Source organism: Zalophus californianus, chromosome 13 (genome assembly GCF_009762305.2).
Source record: "Zalophus californianus isolate mZalCal1 chromosome 13, mZalCal1.pri.v2, whole genome shotgun sequence".
NCBI lineage: Eukaryota > Metazoa > Chordata > Mammalia > Carnivora > Otariidae > Zalophus > Zalophus californianus.
Genome location: NC_045607.1, coordinates 23,847,217 through 23,871,392, shown reverse-complemented (window position 1 = coordinate 23,871,392; position 24,176 = coordinate 23,847,217). Strand labels below are relative to the sequence as shown.

Genomic DNA, 24,176 nt, shown 5'->3' with positions numbered 1-24,176 from the left:
CTAGCCTTTCAGGGTCTGTTTCCTGCCTGTACAATGGAGATGATATAGCATCTGGTGACGTGTGGAGAAGATGAAAACCCGCAGCTGGCCTGGGCAGAGCCAGGGCTGTGCCCAGGACCGCAGACTCTCAGCCCCAGGAACCTCCCACCATAGCCCTCTGGGGATCCAGAGCCTTCGCTGGGTGGTACAGCTTGAGTCACAGCACAGTCATGGAGCCCAGCTTCCTGGGGTCCCACCGGGAGCTGGTATTCTAGAAGCATGGGCGGTGAACCCGACTAGCAAATTTGCCTGCAGTTTAAAACTTTTAGGGATCACACCAACTGCTAAGACACAGAATTTTCAGGCTTTTTACTTGGCTCTGTGTGTGTGTACAATTTTCCAAAAAAGTTCATGAGTGGAAAAGCACATAAGACTTTTAAAAAACCTTGGCAATTAGAGACATAAAACTATAACAGGCACACCATCCATTCATGTGATGGAGGGGTATACAAATCAAGTTTTTTTTCTAGTTGGCCTTCGATTTTTCCCCTCTCTCTCTCTTTTTGGTGACTCAGTAGTCTTTAAAAAAAAAAAAAATCTCCTGCAAGAAGAAGGCAGAGAATGACACATTCAGATGGAGGAAAGGAGGTGTGATGCTTACAGCCTGTAGGTTTGGATTTGTAAGGATGGCATTAACAAGATTATTTCCCTGAGGTACGTGGTTTGTGGTTAGTGTGAACTATTATAAGAACCTTGACTGTAAGTTCACCACCCAAAAAGTTAGTCCTTCATAACCATTAACTAAGAAAAAAATTTTCCAATCATATATGTATTTTTTTTTTTGAGAGAGCATGAGTGCGTGCACACACTCAAGCAGGGGGAGGGGCAGGGAAGAGAGGGAGGGAGAAAGAGAATTTCCAGTAGACTCCCCACTGAGCATGGAGCCTGAAGTGGGGCTTGACCTCAGGACCCTGGGATCATGACCTGAGCCGAAATCAAGAGTCAGACACTTAACCAACTGCACCACCCAGGTGCCCCACCAATCATATATGTTATTTTTTTTTTTAAAGATTCCTGTCTGTGTCTTTTTTTTTTTTTTAAGATTTTTTATTTATTTATTAGAGAGAGAGAGAGAGAGCACAGGTAGGCAGAGCGGCAGGCAGAGGGAGAGGGAGAAGCAGACTCCCCGCCGAGCAGGGAGCCCGATGCGGGGCTCGATCCCAGGACCCTGGGATCATGACCCGAGCCGAAGGCAGACGCTCAACGACTGAGCCACCCAGGCGCCCCTCATATATGTATTTTTAAAAGCAACAACAGAATACCAAGCAAGGTACAGGCACTAATTAGTATTATTGTGCAATGTTACTTTAAAATAGAATACACAAATAGGAAATTATTTACAGAACTCAACACCTAGGTACAAATAGAATAACTTCTTTAACTTCTGTGGATTGGTCATAAGCTAACCCCAACTGTCCCCAGCTCAAGCAGAACTAATTCACCTGGAATGTCTTAACACACAAGATCCCAGCGTCTCAGGACTTCAAATCCATGTCAAAAGGTATTCCTACAAGACTGCCACTAAAGCAGGCATTGACACCCCTCCCCCAACCTACCGCAACCCTCATACCCTCTAGGAGACCAACAGAATGTAAAAGGAGGAGGAAGCTCTGTGCGGGGTTATGCAGGTACCACCCCCACACAAGCCACCTTGAAGCATTCCTGCCGGAGGTGCACAGACGGGGCCATGTACAAGAGTGAAGTGGGCCATGATGAATGGCGGGGGGGTAGCGGGCAGGGAGCATGGGGCAGTCACCACACAGATCTAGCCAACTGCCACCCTGGGAATTCAGATCTTCCAATTATTTTTTTTTAAGTCTACAAATTTGAATTTTTTTTAAAGATTTTATTTATTTATTTGAGAGAGAGAGAATGAGAGATAGAAAGCACGAGAGGGAAGAGGGTCAGAGGGAGAAGCAGACTCCCTGCTGAGCAGGGAGCCCGATGCGGAGTTGATCCCGGGACTCCAGGATCATGACCTGAGCCGAAGGCAGTCGCTTAACCAACTGAGCCACCCAGGTGCCCCAAATTCGAATTTTTTAATGTGAAATGTGGTGATTTTGTAAAGCCTGGCATCGACCTCTAGTTTCCTTTTATTTAAAGGGTGACATACACAGACAAAAGTGCCCAGGTCAAAAAACAGGATATTACCAGACTTCCAGAAGCCTCTTTCCCATTTCTACCCCTTTCTTCCATCCCACAGGTACCAAAGATTTGTTTTGCCTGTTTCGAAGTTCATATAAATGGAATCACACAGCAGGTACTGGTTTACAGCTGCATAGGAATGTGGGGACAGTGCCCCTCCAATCCACAGGTCTTGTATCTTTGAACAAAGTCACACAGGTGGTACTTTACAACCCTAAGCTGAAGAGAAATGAGACCCAAGTAGATTTACAGCAGAGAATGACGTGGAATCACAGAGGTCCCAAGGAGTCAGAGAGTCAAAGATAGACGAAGCCAGGCATGGGTGGAGTGAGATGGTCAAAGTCCCACAGAAGGGAGGGTCTGTTCCTGGATCAAAGTGATAGCAAAAGGACAGGGACAAAAAAATAGGGGTGGTGGCAGGTGCCAGTGGGGGAAAGCCAGAGTTCAAGATTCATGGCCACCAGCAAGGCAGAAAGTAAGCAAACTGGAGAAAGCACAGCCAGGGCTGGCTGGGACCAACCCCAGTGCCCCGAGAGTCTGCATTTTCCCCAGGAGTCCCGGAAGGAGAATTCACTGGATTCCTGAAAGGAGGAATCAACAAAGAATACCCGGTCCACTCTTTCTTCAGAAAACTTTTTATTATGGACAATTTCAAATAAACACAAAACAGAACAGCATAGTAAACACCCGCCAGTCAGCTTTAACAATTATCAACATTCTGTATCCCCTTTATTCATTCCTCCTCACCGCTCTCCATTAATTTGTTACACATCTTTTTTGGCTGGCGGTAATAAATTTACTTATATTGAAGTGCACAAATCTGCGCTGTTTCATTTTGACAGGCGGAAACACCTGTGTAACCCCCTCACCCTGGTACCATTCAGCACATTCCCGTCTCCCCATAAAGTTCCCAGGCAATCCCAGCGGCCCTCTCCAGGCCCCCAGAAGCAACGGCTACTCTGATTTATTTTCTCCACAGACTAGCTCTGCCAATTCTAGAACTGCATATACGTGGAATCATATGAGGGGGGTACTCTTTTGTGGAACATTTACTTCACTCAGCATAATGCATGGGAATGCAGAAAGAGAGGTTTAAAATTCAGTTTGGGCCAAACCAGACAGACACATCTTCATCGCCTTCTCATGCCATCTTATGTGGATAACTGTAAGATAAACAATTGAGACTAAAAATAACCCACACTGGGATTCAGAGCCATGATTTTCAATGGACTCAAGTCCTGCTTTCTTCCCTGGGTCCCATGTGCCAGATACGAGTTTCTGCACATTTTAGCGACAAGTATCTCAGAGCTCTGACTGACAAGAGCTGACTTGCAATAAGCTCTGCAAAGCAAAGTGTATCATTATTTTTTTCCTGTCTCCTGCCCTGGCCCTTAAGCAAGAAAATGGGAGTAAAGGGTGGAAAAGCCGTAGAATTCTCAGCGAACGCAAAAGACACATCTCACTAAACTGGCCCCTGCTTAAGAAAAAAGATTTATCTCTGACTCAGGTCTTGTATCCCCCCAACCCCCTGGCTTGGCTGTGTGTATACAGCAGGCACTCAATAAATGCCTGTCTCTTCATTATTTGCTCTTCCTTGAAAATGTCCACCCTGCCCAGATGTGGACGGCCAAAGAGCAGAATAGCCAAGAATTTAGGGTGCCTTCCTTTTGTCGTCTGTAAAATAGTGGCAGGAATACCGGCCCCTACGCTCAGGGACTCTGTGTGAGCTGAGAAATCCATGTGAAGCAGCCAGCCCAGTGCCCGGAAGAGAACAAGCGTCTAGAGACCTACAGACATCAGCACTGGCCCTGGCTCCTCCTGGCTGGCCCTGTCGGACGTGAATGGCATTCCAACCCGTATACAGGACTCTTCCCCAGGAGTCTGATCCGCTGGCCCCTCACACGGGCCTCATCTAAAACACAACCAGTAGTGAATCCAGGTTTTGTGGTGCCTTAAAATACACCATTGGAGGTCCTTTAAAGAAAGAATACACACCAAAAAATCTTACATTTGCAAACTGTACAAAAGCAAAGACCAAGCTGCCACAGTACCGGGCCCCTCTCTACGGCTGCTCTGCCCCCAGGATTCTCTATCTCCCCAAGCTGCCATGCACAAAACATGGAGGTCCCATCTCAGCTTCTCCATCACCCTTACTCCTAAAGCCAGCCACCAAATACACTGGATTCCAGGTCCTCAAACTCCACTGCACCTGCCTCTCCTGTCCATGTCCAGCATCACCCTCACTCAGACCCACGATGCCGGTGACAGCCTCTTAGCTTCACCATCCACCTTCAAGCACCCTGCAGAGCCAAACTCCATGCGTCCAGTGGTGTTAGCCTCCCTTCCCGTCTCCTCTGCTTCTCTTTTTCAGACACACCCTCCTCCTGCCCTCCTCGGTGAGGCCGTCTGTCACACTGTTCTTCCACCTGGACTGCCAATCCTCCACCGCTCAGTGTCAAAATCAACCCCACAGTCACCTCCCCTGAAGCCATCCCCAGTGGAAATCCACCTCTACTTCCAAGGAACCCCTACACGATTTCACCCGTCCAGCTAGGATGGTGCCCAGTCATTCTGCCTGGTATTATGGTTATCTGAGAAGCACAAGGAGGTGGCACAGAGATCCAAAGAGTCAAAGAATAAATGTACCCGGTCTGTCTACCCCTCAGCCAAATGGGAATGAGAACACCTGCTCTGCTGGCATACAAATGTTAAATGAGATGAAGACCAGGGACACACAGGAAGATCCAACATTCACAGGAAGGCTCAGAACCTGTGGCCAACCTCAGCCCTATCATGAGCCATAAGTTCCCGGTAATGTGCCTTCTCATATCACAGTCATTGTGGATCCTTCTATACCAGGGTGCAGGTGCTTTCTTGACTGTAAAGATAAGATTTCTCCCTCCCATGACAAGGATCTTATCTCTCCAAGCCTTTCTTCACATAGAAGAGGTAGTACAGTGTAAAGATCAAGAACATGTTTTTACCAGGATTTTTTTTTAAGTATACATAGTATGATCACATTTTTGTTGGGGAAAAAAAAAAAAAAACATTTTCTGCCAACCCTTAGAGAAAAGGTCACAGGGATATACACAAAATGTTAAAGTGGTGCTCTCTTGGTAGAGGTATTTTATGATACGTATTCTGTACTTTCTTTACTCAGTAATCCCTAAAAATTCGAAACTAAACAAGTATTGCTTTTATTTTTTAAAAGTGCAGGGGTGGGGTGCCTGGGTGGCTCAGTCGTTAAGCGTCTGCCTTCGGCTCAGGTCATGATCCCTGGGTCCTGGGATTGAGCCCCCGCACTGGGCTCCCTGCTCAGCGGGGAGTCTGCTTCTCCCTCTTACCCTCCTCCCACTCATTCTCTCTCTCTCTCTCTCTCAAATAAATAAAGCCTTTAAAAAAAGAATAAAAAAATAAAAGTGCAGAACTGGTATTACAAGGTAGCATAACTTTTTTTTTAGATTTTATTTATTTATTTGACAGAGAGAGACACAGCGAGAGCAGGAACACAAGCAGGAGGAGTGGGGGAGGGAGAAGCAGGCTTCCTGCTGAGCAGGGAGCCCGATGTGGGGCTCCATCCCAGGACCCTGGGATCATGACCTGAGCCGAAGGCAGACGCTTAACGACTGAGCCACCCAGGCGCCCCTAAGGTAGCATAACTTTTTAATAAAACAAACATTTTCTCATTATTTTTTCCCTTTTCTTCTTCCTATTCATGCATCTAGGCTGTTCTGATCTCATTACCTTCAAGAAACGTATGACCAGGGGCGCCTGGGTGGCTCAGTTGGTTAAGCAACGGCCTTCGGCTTAGGTCATGATCCTGGAGTCCCGGGATCGAGTCCCGCATCGGGCTTCCTGCTCAGCAGTGAGTCTGCTTCTCCCTCGGACCCTCCCTCCTCTCATGCTCTCTCTCAAATAAATAAATAAAATCTTAAAAAGAAAAAAAAAAGAAAGGTATAACCAGAAACTGAAAATTAGGGGGGAAAAAAAAAGATGAAGAGCCTGGATGCTGGAGCCAGACTTCCTGGGTGTAACACATTCTAGTGGCAAGAACCTAGAGATGGTATTTGACTGTTTTGCACCTGGTTCCTTGTCTGCATAATAGGGCAACAGTCACCCTGTACATTTTTTATGAGTACAAAAAGCCAAGAATTAACCAAGTAAGTATACAGGAAGCATTCAGAACTATATCTAACATACAGTAGGCACTAGTTTTATAAGAAATCTTTTAGGTGGGGATCCCTTTTACTTTTTAGTTCTTGAGACTCAGTCCTCAACATTTCAGTGATCCTGGAATACCAGCTGGCTTCCAATGTCAGATACACAATCCTTAGACTCTACCTTTGACATTTGTGAAAAATCTCTAACAAAACTGACCCACTCCGATTAAACCAAGACTTTAACTGTAGAATCCATCTTGGCAATTCTGTTCTGCAGTCTCCTGAGAGGTACTTCTCATGGTTTCTGCTCCTGGAGCTGCATCATATGTTAACCTAATGCTGTAGATTAATTCTCTCCTGATGTTGCATTTTTGCCTTCAATTTCTACTTCACACGTTGAGTTTAATCTCTCAAGGTCAAGGTCAACAGCAGGCAGCGCAGACACCAGCAGGACAATGAAGAAGCCAAGAGCACTTATGTGCTGTGTGTGCTCTTGCATGTTGCTTAACCTCTCTGTGCCTCCATCTCCTCATCCGCATAATGAGGACGCTCATAGGAAGCATCTAGCTAATACAGTTGTGAGGAGTCAATGAGTTAAGCCATGTAAAGTGCTTCCATTAATGTTAATGGTCAATGTTCTCTGGAAACATTATGCTAAGTGAAAGAAGCCAGACACAAGAGGCCAAATATTCTGTACAATTCTGTTTATATGAATATCCACAGCTGGCAAATCCACAGCGACAGAAAACTGATCAGGGGTTGCCAGGGGCTGGGAGGAGGGGAGAATGGAGAATGACTGCCTCACGGGTACAGGGTTTCCTTGTGAGGTCACGACAATGTTCTGGACCTAGGCAATGATGATGGGAACATAACACCGTGAGTGTACTAAACGTCACTAATGATCAATTTTTTATGTGTATTTTACCAAAAGAAAATCATTTGCCAAAAAAAAAAAAGTCAATAATGTTTCCTATTACTCGAACTACTACATGGACAACTACTATAGTAGGAAACGTACCGGTTCCCCTGCAAGGCAGAAGTGGCCCCTGGGCTCCCAGGCAGGAGAGGGAAGACTCTGTAGGAGGGGGGAGGGTGTTTGAGACAAGGCTCACAGACATGGTAGCCTCTGAGATGCGCCCTGAGAGACAGCCAGACCCTTCTGAGGCAAGAACCGGCCAGTAAGACGGGAAAGAGCACAGCAGAGGCGAGCAGGTGAGAAGTCAAGCATGGGGAGTGGAGGCGGGGGCTGCCAGAGGACCAGCAGGGTGGCAGCCGGGGGGCGGGGGGCAGACCTGCAGGAAAGTGGACGTGGAGCCTGAGAAGGATTTTAGGTCTGGTTCTGAGTCTACCAGTTGTGGGATGGGCAAAAATCCTCCTGCTGAGCTTCCTGTAAAGGTAGAATGATGGGCGTTCTACATCATTCCCATCATTGTCTCACAAAGGTGCTATCGGGATTAAATATGGCACCAAACCTAAAACACTACACAAACGTAAGGGGTGTGATGCCGTGGAACGCTGGTTCTCAAACTTGGCTGCACAACAGAATTCCCTCAGGAGTCTAAAAAAACCCTGTAATGACCAGGTCTCTGTTGGTAGTGCCCCAGCAAAGCCAGGGGGCAAAGCAATGATGTGCTGAAGGCTGGAACACAATACAAAGCGGATCCCCAGGGTGCAGATGATGGAAGAGGCCTGAAACCCTGGGGTGGGAGGGCGGAGCAGTCGTGAAACCTTGAGGTTGTTCACAGGCTGACCCTGCGCTACCACGGCAAGACTAAAAGTGTTCATTCTCCTTTTTATGAGAGATGGCAGGTGTGCAATGTACCCCCACGGAGCTTCTAAGAAGGGCCCACATTTTTAACCCCTTCATATTCCCCATACTGGGCCTCGAGCACACTAGATGATCTCCATTTTGTGTTGTTGTTTTTCACAAGGAAGCGAAATAAATGAAATCACACAGGTCTTGTCAGTCAACACACTGTAGCTCTCTGGACAACTCACATATGTGAAGAGCTCATTCCCTGAAGTGAGTTAATAAGATAAATGGCGTGTCCCCAGCAAGTACACACCGTTCTGTTTCTTTTAAAAGACAGTGCGTGGGTTTTGCATTTTTCTTCAGGGGTCTCAGAGGAATGATCCACCACAGCTTTTGGAACAAAGCTACAGACTTTTGGACTTCAAAGCAAAATAAATCCCACAGAGGACACCGACGACGTATCCTGAACAAACACTTCCCACCTTGGACTCCCTGCTCTCCCAGTACAATATCCCGCCACCCGGACCTCCCTGTCTCAGCTTCCACCCCCAAGAGTCCCAGGGGACCTGCCACTGCCAGCTTGCATGCATGAATGGGGGCTGGTTGCAAGCCAGCCTGAGCCCCTCCCTGGACTCTGACCGGCCACCCTCACTGCCACCCTCGAAGCACTGTGTCACTCAGCACACACTGCATCCGACTGAGTAGGTGGCTTGGACCTCGGGTCTCAGGCCCCGGCTAACAGGAGCAATAAAAGGGCTGTGGCCAGTGAAACACCGTGTCACAGGCCGCCAGAATGCTCTGCAGGTTAATAACTAACCCTCATAAGCCTTTTACAGTTTACTGGGTCTTTCCTGGATGAAGCCCATGTCCATTTCATGGCCAGGCCACATGGCAGGCAGTGGTTCTCCCCGAGCCCGGCTTTCAGAAGAGGTAGGGGAGTCTCAGTGAGGCAAAGGGGGGCCACGGAGCAGCCAGGAGGGCTGCGTGCAGGCAGCGGCTCTTATTACACACTAATTACTGCTCATTTGCCACAGGTGAGCAGTACCTGGCCTCACGGCTGCACAGAACCACTGAGAGTGTTCCAACACAGACGGGAAAGATCCGCCATCCCAGGATGAGGCCCTGGGCCATGAGGCCTCCAGGGGCTCCGTTAGGGGTATAACCCAGTGGTTCCCCCTGCCCTACCATCTGCCCCGTCTCCCCTCTCTCTGAAGAGTTCGTTGATTCTGCTCCCTAAAATGTCTGCTGGCATCTCCAGCCAGGAGACATGGAAAGGGCTCACTGGGGGCCTCCCAGAAAATGGAAAGGAACCCAAATAGGAGTGAGCTAGAGAAAGAAAGAATCCAAGGTCAAGGGAGACATTCAAAACCAAAGTCAAGGAGAGGCGCCTGGGTGGCTCAGTCGGTTAAAGCATCCCCCGACTCTGGATTTTGGCTTAGGTCATGATCTCAGGGTCACGAAACTGAGCCCTACATCGGGGCTCCAAGCTGGGCATGGAGGCTGCTTAGGATTCTCTCTCTCCCTCTCCTCTGCCCCTCCCCCCACTTTCTCCTTCTCTCTCTCTAAAAAAGAAAAGCCAAGGAGCTAATGAAGAAAGAGGAGTTAGACACAGAAGAAAAAGAAAAGACATTCTTTCATCAAATCTACTGAAACTTTCCAGAGATGAGGAATTTGGACCTTTTCAAAGAAGCAACATCCGATGAAAAATAGAGGATGCGTGGGCTCACTGGCAGGGCTTGAGCAAGGAGCAGGAATCTTGAATGGATTATTTCAAGCCTCAGTGCTGATGTGGCCAGCAGGAAGGCTGTTCTCCCATTTGTCTTCAGAGCCCAACTTTCTTTCTGAGATTTTCTGGTTGCCCATTTCTCCCACTCAGTCCCCCTACCTTAGACCTTCCTTTGAGCTTATTTAAAGTTCTCTATGGCACTCTTCACACCAGGTGTAGTAACTTGTCTCCACCCAAGCTTCTTGAGGGCAAGGAACCTGTCTTATTGTTCTGTGTGCCCGGAGTCAGATGCTTCAAATAATGCCAGTTCCCTGTACCGAGGGCACCTCAGGGTAAACAAATGTTGAGGATGCCAGCAACAAAATCCCGAAAGTGAGAAACTACTATAGGACAAATCAGCAAATAAATAACCCCAAAAAGGTGAGAGGGGAAAACTCTAGATTAAGAGCTTTAAATTGTTGGGTAGGGAAAATGGGGAGATGTCGGTCAAAGAACACAAACTTTCAGTGAAAGGGTGAACAAGTTTTGGGGGTCTCATATACAGCAATGGTGACTTTAGTTAATTATAATGTACAATATACTTGAAATTTGCTAAAACAGTGGATCTCAGAAATTTACTAAGATACACACCACTGTAACTGGTGAGGCAACAAACATGTTCATTACCTTGATGCATAGTAACAGTTTTTACAATTTATATACCTCTATCAAATCACCAAGCTTTACGCTCCAAATGCATATGATTTTTATTTGTCAATTATACCTCAATAAGCTAGGGAAAAGTATTTTGAAAAAAATTTTTATAAAGCTTTAGATAAAATATAAACCAAATGCAATGAATGTTTGTTTTGCTCACAAACCAAACAGGAAAATCTGAACACTGACTAAATATCTTCTGATACCAAACATTTTTTTAGGTGTTTTACTAGTATAGTGGATCTATTTATAAAAACATAGCCCTTGTCTTTTAGAGATGTGCACTGAAGTACAAGTTTGAAATTACATGTTTGGAGTTTGTTTTAAAATCATTGGGAAAGGGGGAGCCTGGGTGGCTCAGTCGGGTAAGCGTCTGCCTTGGCTCAGGTCATGATCCCAGAGTCCTGGGGTCAAGCCCCCACATTGGGCTCCCTGCTCAGTGGGGAGACTGCTTCTCCCTCACCCTTTGCCGCTCCCCCTGCTTGTGCTCTCTGTTAAATAAAATTTTTCAAAAAAGAAATCGTTGGGAAGGGACGGGGTGAGGATACAGATGGAACGAGTGGCTATATTGACAGGTGATGAAGCTTGATGATGGGTACTTGGGGTTCATTATGTTCATTATGTGGTACGTACACTGGATTCTCTCCTCTTTTGAATATGCTTAGAAATTTCAATAGTAAAAACTGAAAAAAAAAGTAGGCAGAATTGAAGTGAAATCTATAGATCCTACAGTTCCTCACCAAAAACCATGAGCGGCAACTGACTCCAAAATTCATGCACAGCAAAACTGAAGTCAAAACATTAATCCCCAGTTAGTAAGGAAAGGCCTGCATGGGAGACTCAGACAGAAGTGTTCTCTCTTGTTCCATGAGGTTACCTGAGAAGAAGAAGGCACACTGGGGACAATCTCATAAAGACTAGCAGGGAAAGAGCTGAACACAACAGGAAAAACAGGACAACTAAAAAATAGGCAAAAATCACAGAATGAAGCCTTCCAGGAGGAAATACGGTTATGGTTCATAAACATATGTAGAGACACTCAACCTCATCACCAACTGAAGAGTGAAGACCACAATGAGTTTCCACGAACTTCCACTAGACTGGTAAAACCAAAAAAGCTGCACAATGCCAAGTGTGGAAGAATGGATTCACAGACGCTTTTATATGCTGCTGGGACTCTGGGAAAACAATTTCGCATGATCTTACAGGGACCTGCCCACCGCCCTCCCAGCCAGTCCACTCCTGAGTGCATACCCAGGAGAGAGGCTTGCTTGCATATATACACCAGGAGACTCATTCCAGGAGGTTCAAAGCAGCATTTTCCCCTAACAACCCCAAACCGGAAACATCCCAAATGTCCACCAGCAAAGGATAAATTTCAGTAGATTTGTGCAATGGAATACTACAGAGCAACAACATCAATATGGACAAATCTCATGAACATGGTATTGAAAAAATCCACTTATATAAAGTTTACAAACACACAAAACTAACAATATATCATTTGGATAAACATACAGATGCCATAAACCTATAACATAGAAAAGGAAAGGATGAGAGACATATTTCAGGAGGGCAGAAGGGCGGGAAGTGTGGTCAGGAGAAGCATCGGGGGCTTTAACAGCATTGCTGATGTCTTTGTATTTTTTGACTTGTTTTTAAAGATTTTATTTACTTATTTGAGAGAGTGAGAGAGAGCGCATGAGCAGGGGAGGAGCAGAGGGAGAGAGGGAGAAGTAGACTCCCCGCTGAGCGGGGGGGGGAGGGGGGTGCTGCTCGATCCCAGGACCCTGGGATCATGATCTGAGCCGAAGGCAGATGCTTAACCAAGCATCCCGATGTCTTTGTTTTTAAGCTTGGTGGTGGGTACATAGATGTTCATGGTATGATTTTTCTTTAAACTATTCATGGTACACTCTTTTGTATTTATATTTTCAGTACCAAAAAATTTAAAGACTGAGGACCTGCCCACACGGAGCAACTCAGACAAAAGTGTAAGGGGGAAAACTAAAAGCAGAGAACCCGGGAGGGATGACCAGCATGAAGCAGAAGAGTTTCAGGGGAGAGGTGCCAGATGCCAAGAATAAAACCACGAAGGGAGGGCTGGGGACATCCGAGCCGCCAATGGTAGTGACACTAACGAACAGGCAGGACTGAGTTAGGAAGGCCTGGACCTGCACAAAAATCCATAACGAAATGCGGGTATGCATGCACTGGACTAGTACTCAGCCTGAAAAAGGACGGGCATTCTGATGCACCCCACACTATGGATGAACCCTGAAGATACTATGCCGTGAGAGGAGTCAGACACAAAAGGATAAATACTGCACGATTCCACTTATGTAAGACAACTGGAGTAGTCAAATTCGTAGAGACAGGAGGTAGAAGGGTGGTTGCCAGGGGCTGCAGGGAGGCGGGCACGGAGAATCACAGAATCACTGTTTAATGGGTACAGAGTTTCAGTGTGGAAAGGTGAAAACAACCTGGAGACAGACAGTGGTGATAACCACACAGCTATGTGAATGCGCTCCATGCCACTGAGCTGTCTACCCAAAAATGGTTAAAATGATAAGTTTTATGTTACTGACACTTTATCACAATTAAAGAAAAAAACAACCCGCAATTCAAAGTGGTTGCAGCTGAGCAAGCCTGGAGGTAGGCTAAAGGAGAAGCACTATCACGCCTACCTCAACCCACCTGCTCAGAGGTCAGGTACGACACAGACAACAAAATCGAAAAGAAACAGGTGTGGAGGCCACACGACAGGGCTGAGGGACGCCAGCGCTGCAGGCCCCTGCGGAACCAGGCGGTCCACGTCCCCCCAGCTGGGCTGGCAGCAGGGACAGTCCTACTTTTGCGACCGAGTTCCGTGCTGGGAAACAAGGAAGCTCCAGATGACCCCACAGGTGGCACAGGACCCTGGGGATCGCATCTTCCAGTCCTTAGCTTCAACAAGGAAATGCTGGGCACTCAGCCAGCTATAACTTTAGGGGAAAGAACCGGAGAAATGAGAGACAGAACGAGTGGCAAAGAGGTTCAGGAATGACAGGGGGTTTTATTGCATGAAATTCTGACCTGTCAAATCACAAAGGAGTTCCCAGGAGCACACGTTTCAAACAGGGAGGCTGAGTGTGCCCAGCATGGGCTGGAGGAAGAGCACTGGAAAATGAGTCAGAAAACCTAGATTCAATTGTGACCCTACCACACTTATTACCTGAGTGGCCCAAGGCCACAAGCTCCCTGAGACCACGTGTAAACGGGGTAATAATACCTTCTCGCACGGTAGCAATTAGAGGAAGTGACACAGATTCTGCAAGCCTAGGGGGTAGGGTTGCCCAACAGAGAAGAGACCAGGTGCTTTGCATATCAACCACCAACCCCAAGACAGGTACAGACAGGTATTACTCACGTCAAGCACATGCACACACACATACAGAGATTGTGGGGTGAATTTAATCTAGAATAATCACAGAAAAGGACACCAAATGGATGAGGGGTTTGTCACGAAGGCTTGGATGGAGAAAAAAAAAAAAAACTCTACACCATGTTTATGCACATGTATACGAAAGTACAAAGACTGACGGGAGCCAGTTGCTATGCAGCAGGATGGGAATATGTAAAATGCTTTTCTGTGTGAGAAGTTTAGTGTTGTTCTATTAAGCACTTTTTGAAAATGTAGCCTACTTCTGACCTCAGTGTTGAAAAATTATGGCCATCAAACCAGAATGCACTCTGGGCGAAACTGTATTCAATGAGTGTGACTGAAAGATGTAACTCTGGGGGCACCTGGCTGGCTCAGTCGGAAGAGTGTGCGACTCTTGGTCTCTGAGTCGTGAGTTTAAGCACCACATTGGGGGTAGAGATTACTTAAATAAATAAATATTTTAAAAAATAAAATAAAGACGTAAATCTGATTTCTGGAAATCCCAACTGGCTTGCAAAGGAGGCTCAGAGGTCCCCATCCACCTCAGGACCCAGAAACAGTCTCAGAACCCACTCCCCCTCCCCCCCCAACCAATGCCCAGTCCTGCTGTCAGAGAGACTTTCCAGACCACAAATCTCTCCTGACAGTCTGAGCTTATAGCTGGAGTCTACCTTTACTAGCTATGTGACATGGGCAAGTGTTTTAACCTGTCTACTGAGCCCTGATTCTTCCCTCTACAAGTCAGGGTTAACAGCAATAACACCATCAAAGTTTTTGTGAGAATTCAACCAGCCAATTCCTTAAGGACTTAGCACAGACCAGGCACACAGCAAATGCTCAGTAAGACTTCAGCTCTGATTAGCTCAAGGCACACACTCGTGCCTTAAAGGTTCATCGCTTGCTTCTTTAAGATTTAGGGACACAGCCAGAGCTCATAATCCGCCACTAGTCCAAGGAGCCCAGAGCCCAGGAAATGGGGTTTTCTGGCTCCGACCTCCATGCATTTGCACCTGCTGTTTCCTCTGCCGACACCTTCTGACCAAACCTACAGCTGAACTCCTGTGCATCCTCTGGGACAACCTGATGTCACTTTGGGCATCCAACCATCACCAACTCCACTCCACAGTTCAGCTGCTCTCCCTATTCAGCTGCTCCCCCTGTTCAGCTGTTCCCAGGAGCACACGTATTTACCGGTTTTCCCCTTTGATATTACAATGATCTCATCCCTCGTGGAGCCCTCCCCAACGCTCAATGCGGTATAAGTGCTCAATAAGCCCTTGCTGGCTGAAGACAACACACTACGGGTAAACAAAAACATTTTGGAAAACAATTAATAATAAACCAGATTTAAAATCAAGTGGGACTAGTGAGATAAATCCAGCTCTAGAGAGAAGCCCAAGAGGCTGCAGAAGGAGACTGGGGGGATCAGGGCAGAGGGGGCACACCTGGGAGGCTGCAAGGCTCCCACCCATCTCTGCCAGAGCATGTGCATCCCTGGCAGGTGAGGGAGCAGAAACCACCCCAAAGCAGGTGTTCAGAACACAAGCCCCCAGATGTGAGAGAATTCTGTGGTCACATCAGCAGGGCCTTAAACCTGCCAGAAAGCAAAGATGATGGGGGGGAAAGGCTCCAAGGATGAGGAGTTTGCTTCTCACTCAGGCAGGGGCAGTGTAGGTGGACAGCTCGGATGGCAACCAGCATGGGGGGCTTCCACCCCAGCCAAGGGTCCCTGGGAAGGTAAGGGGGGTGGCCAAGGGCCTCCACCCCCAAGAGACACAAACTCAAGGTCTGTGATCCCTATTCAACTGTCCTGAAGCGGTTGGAGAGACTTTCAATCAACCCATGCAAATTCATCATTTTGAGTACATATTTATAACTAAATACAAAAAGAAAAAACTGCAGATGGATATACATCACAATCTTAACAGTGGTTATCTCTGATGAAATTTTAGATGTTTCCACTTCTCTGGCTTCTCTATATTTATTTTCTAGTTTTTCTGCTTTAAGCACGTTCTAATATGAAATGCAAGTAGGGGCCGAAGGCACATACCAACCTGAAAAAAAAAAAGCCCAGCAAGATGAATGAGCAGTGGACCCTGCCTGCAGGCACCTGCCATGGGCCAGAGAAGGAAACCTAGGGGCCCACAGAACCAGATGCCTGCTGAAGGGAACACTCCAGACAGAGTGGAGGCAGGGGTAGAGGCCATGTGGAGGCAGAGTGGAAGAGGCTGGGTGCAGGGACTCAGGCAGGGCACCAGGATGAACACCTCTTTTGAGGACAAATTGTGGGTGGAGGATTTCTGCGGTTACTGAGTGGATTTTTTTTTCCTAAGTCCCTATGCAAGAATTTAAGGGAAAGTACCCCCCCCAACACACACACACATACGCTGACCTTTTGCTATTTCAAAATTAAACAGACCTGTGCCTTCATCCCCAGCGGTGCACTAGGGACAGAATTCAATGAGATTATGCACGTGAAAGTGCTTAGCAAGTTAATATTTGTTCGGTCCTAGACCAGTGTAGGGTCATGTTACTGGCACGGGGAACGCTGACAGACACCCCCCTCCCCCATATTAACACTGACAATCCAGCAAATGTGAAACCACGGTGTGATAGCGGCCACGCCTGTATCCCATTTGGGAAGGATGTTCACCATTCACCCCTCTTCCCCCCCAACTCCCCCTGCTCCCACAAAAACAAAGCTATTTTTTTTTTAAGATTTTATTTATTTATTTGACAGAGGGAGTGAGAGCACAAGTAGGCAGAGCGGCAGCCAGAGGGAGAGGGAGAAGCAGGCTCTCCGCTGAGCCAGGAGCCTGATGCAGGGCTCGATCCCCGGACCCTGGGATCATGACCTGAGCTGAAGGCAGACGCTTAACGACTGAGCCACCCAGGCGCCCCAAAACAAAGCTATTTTTAAAAATACACAAACTCGGGCACCTGGGTGGCTCAGTTGGTTAAGCGACTGCCTTCGGCTCAGGTCATGATCCTGGAGTCCTGGGATCGAGTCCCGCATCGGGCTCCCTGCTCAGCAGGGAGTCTGCTTCTCCCTCTGACCCTCCCCCCTCTCATGCTCTATCTCATTCTCTCTCTCAAATAAATAAATAAATAAATCTTAAAAAAAAAAATACACAAACTCACGACCCAGGTAGGGGCCCGGGGTTCCCCATGGCGTCACTCATGGGCTGGGATTGGGTGGAGGTGGGGTCAGCACTGGAGGGCCACCTTGAGCCAATACCTTCCCTCAGGGCCAGGAAAAAGCCAGCCATCCAGAGGCCCAGGTTGAGGCAAGGTATCCGCGCAGACCCTTGGAAGAGGGTGGAAATGAGGAGCTGCCTTCCTGTTTTCTGGGGTGTCTTCTATGGTCCCCCATTTCTTCCTACACCTGAGGGTGAAGACCTCCCCGCCTCCACACTAGACCCCACGAGGCCTCTGCCTTCCCCTCCCCCCATACACTCTACTCACTCCCCCTGCCAACTGCTCTGGCGCTCTTCCCGCTCCTCCAGGCCAGGCCCTCGTCAGCCCTCACCTGGGCCACGGCAGCAGCACAACTGCCCCAGCCTCACTCCGCCATGACAATTTATGGGCTCCCTAAAGCTCAGGGGTGACACTGCTAACCCCCGGCTCATAGAGGACCACTGCGCTCCCCTGCCTACAGCAGTTTTTAACGCCCAACATGGTTGTCCTCCGCTCGCAGTTCCACAGCCGGTGCTTTTCACAGGGTGGGTGAAGGGACCCCGTTCACCAGAATCACCCGGGATACTTGCTAGAAGGCCAGCTTCCTGAACCACTCAATCAGAAATTCTGGGGGTGGACCCTGGGAATTTTAACTGGAGAGAAAAAAAAAAAAAGTCCCAGACGCACTCTGTGGAGTACACTGAAGTTAGAGAGCCATTTTACTGGAGTTTCCCATTGTTCAGGAAAATGTGCCCTACTACCAACGGCCAGGAACATACCCATCCCCTTTCCACCATGCTGTGTCAGGACTAGAGGGGCGGTCTTTCTACCACTGATCCTACACTCACCTCCAAAGGCTAGGCACTCGGGGTTCCCAGAGTAACCCATTCCAATTCTTCACTGAGTGACTAAAGTGAAGTCACTCTCCATGCACAGGCCTCAGTTTCCCGTATATACAAAGGATAGGGTATGTGCTGTCTAGGGTCCCTTTCAACTCCAAAATAAGGTATATGATCTTTATGTTCTATCATGTGCGTTCCTCTGTATCAGAGATTCTAGTTCTAAAACTCTAAGAACTTGCATTTGAGGTGGGGGGTCGGGGGGTGGGGGTATCCTTTCCTTACCTAAAGTGAAACAGGGCGCCTGGGTGGCTCAGTCTGTTAAGGCTCTGCCTTCCGCTGAGGTCACGATGTCAGGTCCTGGGATTGGCCCCACATCTGGCTCCCTGCTCATCGAGGAGCCTGCATCTCCCTCTGCCCGCCTCCCCCATGTCCACTCCCTTTCTCTCAAATAAATAAATAAATAAAATCCTAAAAAAAAAATTAAAGTGAAACTTTCAAAAAGCATCTCATACCCCATACAACTTCCGATTTCCACAAAAAGAGATGTTTGGCCTTCCTGCCACAGTTTTTTTTTGTTTTTTTTTTTTTTAGTTTTTAACATCCATTACTAGACATGCTTCCAAACCCTTTCCGTAGGCCAGAGAGGAGGTGTGAGAAGTGGGTACGATTACAACCTACCAGCAACCCTTCAGTGGCCTGCCGTGTACTGAAACTTTGTAGACTGTTGGTCACATAATCCTCCCAACAAATGCTCCCATTTGAAAGACCAGAAGATCAATGCGCAGAGAGCCTGAGCTGCCCAAGGCTGCACAGCCAGCCTGCAAGACTCAAGCACGGCCCTTCTGAAGCTCTCCCTGCTTGCACGGGAGCACAGTGAGTCAGTGCTGAATTCCAGATCCAGGGAAAGCGACTGCGCCAATGGCACTACTCCAGGCCCACAGGCCGTGCCCTCCAAGGCATGGCGGGAGTGCTACCCAGCCAGTCACACACACACACCCTCACAGCTTTCTGCACCGAGCTGCTGGAAGACTGTGCATGCAGGGGAGGGGGAGACGGGGCTGAGCAACAGCCACACGAGCAAAAGCGATGCCAGGGATTTAGTCAACAGAGAGCTAATATGAGTCAACAGCGGGTGCCACTGCCAAGCACTCTAATGGGATCTTCAGCGGCATTAATAGAAGGAAAGTGTCTCGGGTAGGCCGAGTGAGTCCCGCCCCGCCCAGACCAGAGCACACCTGAGGGCTGGGCAGGGCCAGGCTGCTCTAAGGAGAGCCAGGCAGCACCTTCCAAAGCAAGGCCAGGTTTTCTGACAAGGAGCGGCTCCCCATGCCTCTCCGGTCTGTAGGGTGAGCCAGGGATTCCCCTGGAAGCCGGGTTTGTACAGCAAGTCCATTTTAGACTGCATGTTATAGAGGGATTTTTTAAAAGACCCTTTGTTCCCATTCTATCAAAGGTTGAGGAACCACGGCAAAGGTTACAAACAGGCAGGCATGCTAGGGGATGCAGCCCACCAGCAGACAAGGGGGCTCCAGGCCCTGTCAGAGGACTGCTGAAGACCATTACAGGTGCTTCTTCCTTTATTATGTATATAAAACCACGGGCCATGGCTTAGCCCAGGAGTGGACTTGACACAGTAAGTATTCTAAAAATGCACAAGGAACATGGATTTGAGATCCTACCACCTCAAGTGTCAGAGTGTCCAGGAAGCGCCCAGAACCCACCCATCCACCGGCACCCTGTCTGGGTGAGCCCCCCTCACATCACTTAGCACTGCTTAGAATAAAACGCCGTGCTTCTACCTGTGTTTCCCAGGAGCCTCCGGGCCACCTCTCGTCCACCTTTGTGTGCACAGCACGGTGCGTGGCACACTCGAGACGCCCGATAAATGCTGACCGCAGACAGAGGCGCCCCGGCATGGTCACACCAAAAGTGCTGCTGTGGCCTAGTCCATTTCTGACCCTGTGATCTGAAACCAGATCCGGGCTAATCAAATGGCTTAAGGCAATGCATCACCACCGTGAGGATGCAGAGCAGAGGAATTCTTGAAGCTAACACCACCAGAGGGTTTTAATTACAAAGGAGCCATAGTTAGCCTGGCAAGTGCACGGGGTGCCTGTGCAAGTGACAGGGGACAGAAAATCCAGCTTAGGGGTATGGCAGCCAAAGGTAAATCCTATCTGTGTGGCAGGCAGCAATGCAACACCAGAGCCCAGGAAGTGGTAAAAATCCAGGAAAGCAGAAGAGAACCCAGACAAGTGCGGCTAACTGCCCAATGGGATAGCATAAAAAGTGAGCCGGGGGAAAGGCGCCTTGGGAAGGAGCGTGCGTGCTACAAATTCATGTACAAATTCACTGGGAGCTGGCCGCCTGGCGCTAACCTCGTACTCCGAGAATTAATTACAGGAACTAAAACTGATCTGGGAAGACTAGCAGAGGAGACTGTGTGACGCAGCTCTGATAGCTAATAAATCTTTAAATCGATGAGCCGTGCTCACTGGTGATTTTTCTCGATCATTCTTCCCTGAGGGCTCACATGACAAAAGCCTGCATTTTGTCTTTGGACAGGGTGGCTATACATATGCGTGTGTCTGTATAAATAAAATTTGGGGTTCGCTCTATCACAACGTAAAGCATCAAGAAATCTGCCATCATTAAGAAAACCCGGGGGGAAAAGAAAACACCCAGGGAAATCTTTTGTCAAGCAACCTTTTGTATCGATGTAAAATATCCCCCTCCCCCACGCTCGGTGAGGGCTCCACCAGCCAGCAGAAGTCAGCATTCCAGCCCCATCCCAACCCGTCCGTTGGTATACCTGTCTGGGTTTATCCACCACGCATGCACTTGACTCAGTTTGCGTTTTTCATCTGAGAAACACCACTTAAGCCTGTCGCACAAACCTGACAGAAGCAACACATTTTATAAACGAATCATCCCTGGGGAACAGACAAGAAAATCCTCAAAGAGCACCATCAAAGTTCTCAGGGAGAGCATTCCTCTCCCTGATCCGAGATGCAAAATACGCCACATCCTCTCCACACACCAGCTGCCCACCTCTCCAATCCTCCTGGCTCTTGGGGCCTCCCCTCCCAGCTGAAGAGGAGCTGGAGAGCCTCAGTGGTGGGGAGGAGTAACATTTTAATGCTATTTTAAAGACAACAGATCTAAGCACAGGAACGTTGGCTCCTTTTCCGTGAATAGAAAGGCCCCAAAAGGGTATTATCATAACAAAATGATACTCTATGGAGAGCACTAGGAGGCACAAAAATAAAACTGCCATAAATTGAAACTGTCAAAATTAAACCTAAGGCAGCATTAAAGTCCAGGCCAAGCAGGCTCTGATTTTCCCATTTAAAAGCCTTACAGGTTCCTAGTTCCCTCGCCAAGTCTAAAGAATTTCCCCCACTCGGGAAGGCCTACATGTTTCCTTTGGAAGTCTAGGTATGTTCTTTTTTTTTTTCCGCGTGAAACCCTCGTAATGATCTGTGACATTCGTCTAAAAGCTTGATCGGCGCTGTGTCCTCAGTCACACCCAAAGATTCCCAAAGGCACCGTCTGCCGCAGCGCCGGGTGCCCAGTAGGCGCCCATTAATGTGCGGATTTGATTTGATCACATCTGGCCCCTTCGGGCTAGAAAGCTGGACGCCCTGGCGGGGCCAACAGCCCAGCCTAGCTCACTGCCGGAGGGGGGCGGGGTGCAACCACCTGTGGGCGGGTGGCCCCGCAGCCGGCGCCGCCGCCCGGGGGTCCCTTGGCCGCCGCATGCACGTTGCCCCAGGTTGGGGGCGGGGGGGGGGGAGTCCGGCGCACTAGGCCCAGTGGGCGCCCCAGGGCCGACTCCCAGCGCCCCAGCAAAGGTCTCTGCCGGTGCAAAGTTGGCCAGGTCCAAGAGAGTCGATTCTAGAGTTAGCTCCCAAGTCACCCAAACCCTTGGGAGGCTGAGAGCTGTAGGGGCTCCTTGGGATGAGAAAGGGGCGGGGGCAGGCATCAAGGAGGTCGGGAGAGAAATGGTCCCCAGATTCCCTCCCAAACTTGGGGCACCTGCTGGGCAGCAGGCCAGGGGGCTTCTCCTCCCCGCCATCTCGACAAGGCCTGGTGGCGACTTTGTGGGGGCAAGCAAGCCACCCTGGGGGCAGCGCCGCATTGCTTTGAGATTTTCTAACCAATAGCCCAGCATCAAGAAGGCCCCCGCTGGAACCTGGGGGGCGGAAGGGGAACACCGGTCACTCGCGCCAGGGGGCGGGGACTCGGGAAGAGGGGACTGGGTGAGCAGGGGAGGGAGTAAGGCCCGAAGGACGAGGTGGGAGCCGGAGAAGGCGCGACGCAGCAGCGCAATGTCCCAAGAAGGGGGGCACGGGGCCACAGAAAGGGTTCCAGAAGAGACCGGGACGGAGTGGCCCGAGAAGGAAAGAGGGATAGGGAGTGCTCGCAGGAGAAGGAAGAAGGGATCCCCGAAGAGGTACAAGAGGGGCGCCCAGAGAGGAACACTGGAGGAGGGGAGCTGTCCCAAGGGGTGCCAGTGCCACGGACCGGCCCCGTCACTCACCGGCAGGTCCACGCTCACTTCGGTCCCGTCGAGCAGGAAGACGCGGCAGGACAGGGTGGCCTTGGCAGCGCCGGCGGCGGAGATGTGCACGGCCGCGCCGCCCGTGAGCAGGGGCCCGCCGCCGGCCGGGAACACGCTGCCCCCCGGCGCGGCGGGCAGCGTCGAGGAGGAGGAGGAGGCGGCGGCGGCGGCGGCGGCGGCGACGGCGGCCGGGCCCCCCCGCGGCCCCCCGTCACGCTCGTCCCCCAGCCCGGCGGCCCCGCGCCCCGCCGCGCCCCGCGCGTAGCGCTGCATGGAGCGGCGGCCAAAGGTCCGGCGCAGGAACCGCAGCATCCTGGCTGGGGGCGCCCCCTGCCTCCGCCCCCTGCGCCGCCGCCGCCGCCGCCGCCGCCGCCGCCGCGCCTCCGCCCGGGAGCGCCCCGCGACGCCGTCAGTGCCCGCGGCCGCCTGCGCCGCCTCCCAACGCCTGCGGCCCGGGGCTCGCTCCCGCCGAGGCCGAGGCCGCGCTCCGGCTGCCTGCGGGGCGCGCCGGCCCGGCCAGCGCCGGTCGCGAGCGGCCGCAGGCGGAAAGGCGCGCTCGGGGCGGCCCCAGGGCCGTCCCGCCGCCGCCGCCGCCGCCGCCGCCGCCGCGCGCTCTCCCGGGCGGGCGGCCTGAGCTTGCCGCTGAGGGGCCGCTCCCGACGGCCGGCCGCGGGCGGCCCCGGAGCTGCGGGGGGGGCGCGGGCTGCGGGCTGCTCCCGCGCCGCGCGCCGGCCGAGGGCCAGCCGAGCAGGGCGCCTGCGTGTTCCCGGCGCGCTCGCTCCCACTCGCCGCGCCGCGCCGCGCCGCGCCGGGGGCCGGAGGAGGCCCCGCCGAGCGCCGGCTCCCGAGGCGCCTTTTCCTGCGCCCGCAGCCCCCGCCTCCCACCTGGGAGGCTGCACCTCCAGCCGCCGCCACCGCCGCCGGGACTGCAGCACGCCCTCCTCCCTCGGGGCTGCGCCGGGTAATTGCAAACCGGGGCTGTGCTGCCCCCTGCCGGCCCGAGCGCCCCCTGCTGCTGTAGGTGTGCTCACGTGTGTACACGTAGGTGAGCACACACGTGTTTCCGGCGCCCCGAGCCCCGAGCCCTGCAGCCGACCCAGAGTCTCCCCCTGCCTAGTGACGAAAGCGGGGCTGCCAGCCCTGCGGGAAGCCTTGTCCCGGAGGCCAGAGAGGGAGGGAGAGAATAGCGTTCAGTGAAGGCCCTAATGGGCCCTCAGTTTCCCCTTTTGGAAAAGGAGAGAGGACCACTAGATGATCAACAACGTCCCTGATAAATTTTCTGTCCGTTTAAGATCTCAGAGCTGGAAGGGCCCTTTTAGCCATTCCAGTCCAATGGACTCGTTCCAAACAAAGAAATTGAGATCGGGCAAGGAGGGGGGAGTATTTTTCCAACCTACTCTGCAGGGGGAAAAAAAATAAATAAATAACACCTTTCCTCAAGAAGCTTGTGTCCAGTATTGAGGCAGAGGGCTGGACAAATAACTAGCTGTAACTGGAAAGTCTGGTAAAGGTCGGAGGCAAAGAGAAGTGCTTATAAACAATGCCCCTCAGGTATAGGAGTTCAAGCCCTGCTTCAGGGAGAAGTGGGTCTCCAGTGTTGTTGGAAGGAATGTTGGGGAAGACCAGGTTGAAAGGAGGGCAGGCCTCTCC

The 24,176-nt window shown here is 50.5% G+C and overlaps 1 protein-coding gene across 1 annotated transcript in view; it reads right to left on the bottom strand.

Annotated features, from left to right (window-relative positions):
• EPB41L4B (erythrocyte membrane protein band 4.1 like 4B) overlaps positions 1–22,838 on the bottom strand; it is a 124,164-nt gene extending 101,326 nt beyond the window's left edge. The window contains 1 exon segment of the mRNA XM_035723673.1: positions 22,506–22,838. Within this exon segment, the coding sequence (XP_035579566.1) occupies positions 22,506–22,838 (333 nt within the window).
• Between the last annotated feature and the right edge of the window lie 1,338 nt (positions 22,839–24,176).